General features: G+C 50.6%; 1 protein-coding gene across 1 annotated transcript; it reads left to right on the top strand.

Moving 5' to 3' along the window:
• The first annotated feature begins 986 nt into the window (after nt 1-986).
• Nucleotides 987-5,751, top strand: ZFP36L2 (ZFP36 ring finger protein like 2). Its single transcript, XM_061441189.1, has 2 exons — nt 987-1,229; nt 1,719-5,751. Exons 1-2 carry the CDS (start codon nt 1,179-1,181, stop codon nt 3,090-3,092), a joined length of 1,425 nt encoding a protein of 474 aa, XP_061297173.1. The 5' UTR covers nt 987-1,178; the 3' UTR covers nt 3,093-5,751.
• Nucleotides 5,752-8,725: the final 2,974 nt, after the last annotated feature.

Below are 8,725 nucleotides of genomic sequence, written 5' to 3'. Positions count from 1 at the left end.
GGAACCGACGACGGCAAAGGTTCAGATCCGCCTCGTCCACCGCCTTCTCCTCCGCATTTGAGCGGCCTTATCTGAGCAGAGGGGCGGAGAGGGCTGTTTTGCATTGGCCGGCAGCCTGCTCGCTCCCGCCCGGGAATAACCCCGCCAGCACGGGCCTGCCACTTCCACTGCCTTCACCCCCGGCCTCGCGATGACGGGTCGATCGGCGAGAGACAGGCGCAGCGCCGGCTGGTCAAACAGCTGGGGGGGAGGTGCATCCGGGGACGTGGGCGGGCCAGGAGACGACGGGCCCACTCGGTGCGGCGTTAACGCCGCATTGGCTCCGCGCCAGCCTGCCAACCTCCCCCGAACTCCGAACAGAAACAAAACCCCAAATCTTGGCCCCTCTCCCCCCAAAAATACCCAAAAGTAACAGCGACAGGGTCCGGACGCGCAGCCGGAGGCCAGCAGCCGTCCCGCCGGTTGCACCGTGGGAGCTCGGGCCCGACCTTTGTTTCAAACCAGTTACGTGGCAAAAATTTATTTTCGGCGGGGCGGGACGAAGAGGTGTCCCCTCCGCATCGCGCATCGGCCTCCGCTCGGCGGCAGCCTCTACGCGCCCGGGGAGGCATCGCAGACGACTCCCGTCCCCGGAAGGAAGGGGGCTATGGCAGCAGCAATCGTGCCGGTGTCTGGGGAAGGGCACGAAGGGCGCTTAGCAGGGCCGGAGCCCTTTCCTGCCAGTTCCGTGCCGTGCGTGGCCCCCGCTCCGTCCCGTCTTGCTCTCGTTGTGGGCGCACTCAACTCGGGGTCACCGCGGTCTAGCAGAGGGCAGAACTGCTCGGACATGGCTCCAACACAACCCGCCACTGAAACCTCAGCCCCCTACACGACTTGGGCGGTTCCGCCGGGCGGCGCGGAGCCGGCCGGGCGGGGCGGAGAAGAGAACCGCCCCGCGGGCTTTGGCGGTGGCGTTTATATGGAGGCGGCGCGAAAGGCTTCGGAGTTCCCGTAGTCCGCTTGTTGTTGTGTAGTTGTTTTCGCCGTTCTTGGCCCGGCACACGCCGGGAAGAAGACGGGACCATTTCGGATCTCAAGCTAACAGCCACCTCCTGTCTAGTCGTGGCTTTTCCAAACCCTCCAAGGAGAGCGGGATCTTTTGGTCCTTCCTGTATTTCCGACCATTACAGGATCTAGAAATGTCGACGACACTTCTATCTGCCTTCTACGACATTGACTTCTTGTGCAAGGTAGGGAGAAGGAGTGTGATCCCCTAGCGCGACCCTGGCCGGTGCCGCTGTTTGGCGGGCGGTGCTCGGGCTGGGGTTGGACCCGCGCGGGATGGGACTAGACGGGGCGGTTGGCGGGCTCTGCGGGGCGGGCTGCCTCCTGACAACTGCCGGGCTACGGCAGTGCGGGCCCCCCTGCAAGGCGGTCGATGTAAGGCTGCGAGCCCCAGAGCTACGGGGGTTTCTGGGGTGTTTTTTTACTCTGGAGCTGCTCGCCGCCGGCGGTGCGCTGTCGAGAGGAACTTCGTAAAAGTTGCGTGTGCAGTAAAGCCTGCGAAGGGCCTCTTCGCTACTCCGCCCGCCCGGTCCGGTGTCTGCCGCGGGCCCACGTTGGGGCCAGAGGGCGGTGCGACCCCCACCCCCCCTCCCCCAGGGTGCTGCGGAGGTCACCGTGCAACCTCTTCTCTCCCCTGCTGTCTTCCTCTCCCTCCCTTTCCCCCGCCCTGGCAGACGGAGAAGTCCCTGACCAACCTCAGCAGCATGCTGGACACGAAGGCCGTGGGGACCCCGGTGACCTCCCCCAGCTCCAGCTTCGCGCCGGGCTTCCTGCGGCGGCACTCCACCAGCAACCTGCCGGCGCTGGCCGGCGGGTCCAAATTCCCCAGTCCTGCCGGCTCCACATCTTCCTCCACATCTTCCTCCTCTTCCTCCTCCTCCTCATTCGGCAGCCTGAAGGAGACGGGCTGCGGCGGAGGTGCCAGCAGCAGCAATCCCACGGCCCTGCTTAACAAGGAGAACAAGTTCCGGGACCGCTCCTTCAGCGAGAATGGCGAGCGCAGCCAGCACCTCATGCAGCAGCTCCAGCAGCAGCAGGCGGTGGCGGCCGGCAAGGGGGGCGGCTCAGGTGGCGGCGGCGGGGCCCCCATCAACTCGACGCGCTACAAGACGGAGCTCTGCCGCCCCTTCGAGGAAAGCGGCGCCTGCAAGTACGGCGAGAAGTGCCAGTTCGCCCACGGCTTCCACGAGCTGCGCAGCCTCACTCGCCACCCCAAATACAAGACCGAGCTCTGCCGTACCTTCCACACAATCGGCTTCTGCCCCTACGGTCCGCGTTGCCACTTCATCCACAACGCCGACGAGCGCCGCCCGGCGCCCGGCGGGGGCACGACCGCCCCTCCTCCCGCTGCCGGCGCGGCAGCGCACCACCACCCTCACCACACTCCTCCGCACCCCGCCGGCAGCACCGGGGACCTCCGCGCGTTTGCCCCTCGCGACCATGCGTTGGGCGGCGGCGGGTTCGGGCACCCGCGCGGCGGGGAGCGGCCTAAGCTGCACCACAGCCTAAGCTTCTCCGGGTTCTCCGCCCATCACCACCACCAACCGCCGCACCCCCACGGCACCGCCCCGCCGCCGCCCGGGGGTCGCCTTGATGCCGCCCTGCTGGAGAGCCCCGGCGGATCGCGCACGCCGCCGCCCTCCGCTTCCGCGTCGTACTGCGAGGAGCTGCTGTCGCCGGCCTGTGCTAACAACGCTTTCGCTTTCTCGGGGCAGGAGCTAGGCAGCCTCATCGCCCCGCTCGCCCTCCACACACAGAACTTCGCTGCGGCCGCCGCAGCTGCCGCCGCCGCCGCCGCCTATTACCGCTGCCAGCAGCAGCCGCCGCCGCCCCCTGCATCGCCGCCTTTCAGCTTCCAGCCCCTTCGCCGCCTCTCTGAGTCGCCCGTGTTCGACGCGCCGCCCAGTCCCCCGGACTCCCTCTCCGACCGGGAGAGCTACTTGAGCGGCTCCCTCAGCTCCGGCTCCCTCAGCGGCTCCGAGTCGCCCAGCCTGGACTCGGGCCGCCGTCTCCCTATCTTCAGCCGGCTCTCCATCTCCGACGACTAAGGGAAAGGAAGTACCGCGGGGGGCCGGCCCCGCGGCTGCCGAGCAAGTAAATTAACTAGCGAAGAAAGTGAATCCTTCTTCTCTTACTCCTTTTTTGTTTTTTTTATATATCTATCTATATATGTACACCGAGAGCTGAAAAAAGGTAAAAAAAGCGTTTTGCAAAAGGGGCAAATGACACGAACTAAACAAACCTATTTTTATAGAGAGACCTTGGAAGAAGGGGATTTTTTGTTCTTTGGAGACAAGTTCTGATCCGCACCAGCAGCAGCCATTCCATCTGTGTTCAGAAAGAGGAGAGAAGAAAACAAAGATAAAAGAGCATTAGAAAACACACCGCCATAAAGAAACAAACAGTCCGGGGAGCACTGGCCCTGCCTGACCAGTGCCTCCAAACCTTCGGACACACAAGGTTACAAATTGGTTCCTTTCAATGCAGTTCAGATAAAACACAGAAACATGAAACCTGTAAAACCTGTCAGCTTTTTTTTAAGGAAAAGAGGAAAAAAAATCCCAGCATCCTGCCAAGAATATGCCTTGATAACAACTTTTTTTTTATATATCTATGTATTATTATTATAACATGCTAAAACCTTCATTCCAAAGTTTAATATTGGTTCCATTGCCACCACTTAGTGGATGTTTGGCTTAGAACAATTTCTGTTGTTGTTGCTTTATTTGGAAGCACTCAACTGAGTTTAGTTGTAATTGTTGGAGAATAACTGCTGATTATTTTTTTGTTTTTAATTTTTTTAGCTGGTTTGAGTTGATTTTGCATGAATGAGTCGTTGCACAACAACTCAAATCTGAAACTATTTAACTTATTTATTATCTTGTGAAAAGTATACATTGGTAATTTGTTCATACTGTATTTATCGGGTATGATGAGAAAAGCAATAGATATATATTCTTTTATTATGTTTAAATTATGATTGCCATTATTAATCGGCAAAATGTGGAGTGTGTTCTTTTCACAGTAATATATGCCTTTTTTTGTAACTTCACTTGGTTATTTTATTGTAAATGAGTAAAATTCTTAATTTAAGAGATTGTAATATTTATTTCATTAATTTCTTTCCTTGTTTACGTAAATCTGAAAGATTGCATGGTTTCTGTATAGAAATCAATCTTGATGCTGTGGAAGTAGTTTGAGGGATTTCTTATGTTTTTTTTTTTTGTAGAATGTAAAATGGTTGTAGCCTGTCTGAGGTGAAAAACAAATGACAGAAAACAAGCCAGCAGCAAAAAGAGGACTGACTTCACAATCAGAGTGGCAAATTGAATCCAGACTTTTTTAATGTAACCAAAAAGTATTTTTTGTTGCCTGACTCCACCAATCACACTGTGATAAGAGTCTCAGTATGTAGCAATAATTGGGGGTTCCAGTGTTAGGATGTCTCACAGTGCCTTCTCAAGGGTCCACGCTTGCCTTAAATCTCTCAACCAAATAAGTATTTTTTTCTTAATGCTTGATATGATTTGAATGTAGGGATGGGTTTTAACTGCAGCAAAATTTTGCCACTCTTGGTAAGAATGGAGGCCATCTTGGATCTGAAACTTCCTATATACCTGAACATATCTTTTTTAAACTGAATTCCAAAACTTTGGCATTTTATTATTTTTCCTTATGTAGAAAGTCAGGAGTTTCCTAAAACTTTCCTGGATGGTGGATGAATGAGTGGTAGCTTAGGTTTTTTTTGTACATAGGTACAGATTGAGCACTATGTACTCTTTTTGGACTACTTTAACAAGTATGTTTTGAATGTAAAGCATAAGTCAACTTGAGTTGTAATATATTTTTCGGGAGTCAGTTCACTACAGATTGTGTGAGACTGTAAACTTTGTACTGTAAATGTTTTGTAGTTCTCCCAATAAAGTCTTTTTGGAAAAAAACAGTAAAAAGAGAAGTAACCCTTCCACTGTTGGAAGGCACTGAGCGTGTCTTTTGAACTAGCACCTCACCCCAACCCTGATCACCAGTGGATTTAGCTACAGATTAACCCAGCATGAGTGCACTCCTGCAGCAATCCCTGGTTAATAAATGCTTCCAGAACTTTCGGGAGTCTGTGTGTTAGCGGTATGCTGGATCCTGCTGTTTAAATTGCTGGGTTTTGCTTCCAAAGGGTGAAGTATGGGCCTTTGTGGCTTAACAGGTGGAGTGGGTAATGGTGTTTATCAGATTGCATTACTTATGGGGATATATGAGTGTGCTTGTTAAGGAAGAGGTGGCAGTTTGGGTAATAAAAAGGCATAATTAAAGTTTAACTTCTGTCCCAAAAAGTTTTGTTCCTCTTGTAGGAATGGGGACTTCTGCCTTGGTGTTCCAATCACCCTGCTGAGGGCGTATCTCTGTTAATTGGGCTGGCATTAAGTATGTTAATCAGTTTTCAAGGCTTGGGGTTTAAACATCTTTCTGAGGGTGTATAAGAAAATGCTCAGTGGATTTGGCTCAGTGTGTTCATTAATGCTGGAAGAATTTTAGCTAATACCTCCATGCTCAGGTCCCTTACTCTAGTTAGTTGCTTAAAACTTAAGTCGTGATTTCTACTGGCTTATTTTGTTCTTTTGTCATACTACTGATAAATGTTGTTAACATTATGACATCTCTGCACTGCCTGGACTGCCACAGGGCTTTCTATAAATACAAGGTAGAATGTAATACCAGTGCCACATGTTTGTGTAACGAACCTTAGACTGACTCTCAGTTTAAAATTAAAACAAATGTAACCAGTGTATGACAACACAGCCTGGCTGCAGCAATCACCGTTTCTTTTTTTAATGGCTTGGTCTGACATTCTGTCTCAGTATCATTCCCTTATATTCCCAAACAGATTTCTGAAGGAACTTCTTTCTGGTGCTGCCTGCAGAGTAGCACTGCGCACTGCCAGGTTCTTCCCTGGGCATCCCTGGTGTAGGTACCATGCCTGCAAGAAGGTGTTCACCAGTATTTTGCAGAAGCAGAGAGTAGCTGTTGGTTTGACTGGTGTCTAAGCTGATGTCTTAATTAATTTTGGGGATTTTGAATCTAATTGTTAAATTAAAGCTGTTCATTAGGAGTTTTGGAGCAACCTGATGTGGTGGAAGGTGTCCCTGCCTGTGTTGGGGGCTTGGAATTAGTCCCTTGCAACCCAACCCATTCTATGACTTATTTTCAGATTTTCTTTCATCCCTAGGTATGCTTTTTGCTTATCTCCCTTGCCCACCTCTCCCCCTAAGCATGCCCTTTTTTTGCAACAGTAAATAAGGACCTTACTTATTGCTTCACCAGAGCAGTACTGGTTTTCTGTTGGTTGAACAGGATCTTGGTCTGAGTGCCAGGGCTGGCTTTGGTGCTCCTGGCTGGAAGAAGAGCTTTACAGCAGCTGCCCCATGTGAAACAGCTGCACTGGTGTCAGTGCCAGTGTTCTGAGCACTGAAAAGGCTGCCAGGACAGGATGGGTGACAGCCCATGAGTGTCTCCCAGTGGGCTAGTGGCATGGTCTGCACCCTGCTCCAAGTGAATGATGCTCTGAGGCCACCCATCCTGCCCCCTGTGTTGTCTGTATCTGCAAAAGCTAACTGCAAAGCAATCTGTTGCAGCATTATGTGTTCAAGAAACTGGAAGTCCTTGAACTGGGTCGATAAATGTCTGCTTCTCGTGCTGCACAATCAAGTGTTAACCTTTAAACTGGTGATTTATATTGTTGATTTAAGCAAATGCTCTCTTGCTTTCATTTCAGAATTCAAGGAAGCATGTAAAGCTGGTCAGACCATTCGGGAATGTCCTGATACTTTGCAATAAATTAATAAACTGCATAAAAAGAACCTGGTTTTCTTTGAGAACTTTGGGTTGAGAAGGAGCAATAAGGTCTCTGCTATTGCCCATTAGAAATGTGGTATTTCTCTTTATAGTTGGGGCACTGAAAATTAATTTGATGATCTGGAAAATGGGATTTTATTAGTGATTGGTGAGGCCTGAGTCTTGCATGCTTGTTTCAGTTGATAATATGACAGAAATTGGAGCAAAAAAAATCTGTAGGAATAAGGTGCAATGGTACAGACCTTGAAACAGGAATTGATTTAACATGATCATTAGGGGGTTTTCAAAGGTATCGAATCAGCAGTTTGATTTTTTTGGCCTAGTGCTCTTAATTTCTCATTTGTGCTGGGATTCTTGGTTTGCCTTCTTCAGGTAGCGGGGGTGTGCTATTAACTGGTGCTTTTGCTTTCTCTGGGCTTTGGGGGTTTGCTGCTAACCCAAGTTAATTCAGAACCTAAACCTGATTCAGCACACAGATAGATGGATTGACATCACCAAAAATACTCCCAGAAATGTGCCACAGTGCAGCAATGCTGCTGTTTTCGCTGTACCCCAGGGCCAAGCACAGGAGCTGGAATTACAGCACAGTCTGTACACTGGTGAAAGAGGGCCCATCACCACCGGAGGAGCTGGTAGGCTGCCGGATCCTCTCCCTGCTGTATTGCTGATTGCAGAATGAAGGAAACCAAGGTTAAAATACATGGGCAGGGGATGAACCCTTTTTCAGAATCTCACACGTGCAGTGCAGCTCTTAAATTGCTTTGAAAAATAAATTAAGTCTCCTGCTCATGTTTTCATCCCATCCTATCCCATCATTAGGCGGACACCTAATTTTCAAAGAAGGTCCAGGATTTTCGTTTTGGTCATTTTTTTTTTATGGTTGAGATGTACTTTTGATTTGCTAGCATAGCATTAAAGCTAAGGGGTCTGTACTATATAGTTTTAATTGTGTGGTTTGTCTTTTCTTGCTGATCTTGAGTGTAAATCTTGCTTGGAGTTTCAGGCAGTGGTGCTCTGTCATTGGGAAGACAAGAACATGCTGGGTTTTGCTTGTTTAACCTACAGAGCTCTGGAAATGGAAACTTTATTTTCTGACCCTTCAACTTCAACTCAGTTCCCCAGTGGTTTAAGGCAAAGGTACTGGGTTTCCCACATTCTTGCATCTGAAGTATAGATACATTGTCCCTTTTGCCAACCCTGCATCTGGTTGGTACCTGCCCGGAGAGGGACAGGAATATCCTGAATGACCACAGCCAGACCTGCCTGTAAGTATTCATCTGCTCAAGAAGTAAGTGGAGAGTTGGGATGGAAATGATACACTCAAGGTGATGCAGCAGGCTGCCTCCACCAGAAGGGAGCAGTTTGTTGGCTCAGCTTTTCCCCCATCCCTTTCTGACCCACTCTCTGAGCTGGTTTGGGTCACTGATCCAGATAGCAGCTTGCTCCACATGGCCCAGGGTGGGCGCTTGGTCCAGGGCCACTGAAAGGTCCCCTGGCCCCCAGCCAGCTCTGGCACTCATCACATCTACCTAGGGGCTCATGCACTGTGTTAACCAGGCAGAATGGGGGAAAATGGTGTTTTCTGCTGGGGTGGGTCAGCGAGGAGTCTGATGGGTTTCATTGCAGGTAGGGGGAGGAGGAGGATGTAGAGCCCTGCATCCTGGTGAGGAGGCAGGTATGATGGGATGGAGGACAAGGGGACTCCCCACCAAGATGCTAGATTCGCTTATCCCTCCTGTATGGGTTTTGCTCCACATTGTTTCTTCCACAGTTCTTTGAGAAATTCTTGGTATGCCCATTTTAAAACTGCATTTCTATATTCTAATAATTCTAT

The sequence above is a fragment of the Pezoporus flaviventris genome, unplaced genomic scaffold, assembly GCF_033815535.1.
Source record: "Pezoporus flaviventris isolate CSIRO_AGI_PZ_B2104156 unplaced genomic scaffold, CSIRO_AGI_Pfla_v1 ptg000209l, whole genome shotgun sequence".
In the NCBI taxonomy this organism is placed as follows: Eukaryota; Metazoa; Chordata; class Aves; order Psittaciformes; family Psittacidae; genus Pezoporus; species Pezoporus flaviventris.
The sequence above is the reverse complement of the archived record's forward strand: the minus strand, read 5'-3'. Positions and strand labels throughout refer to the sequence as shown.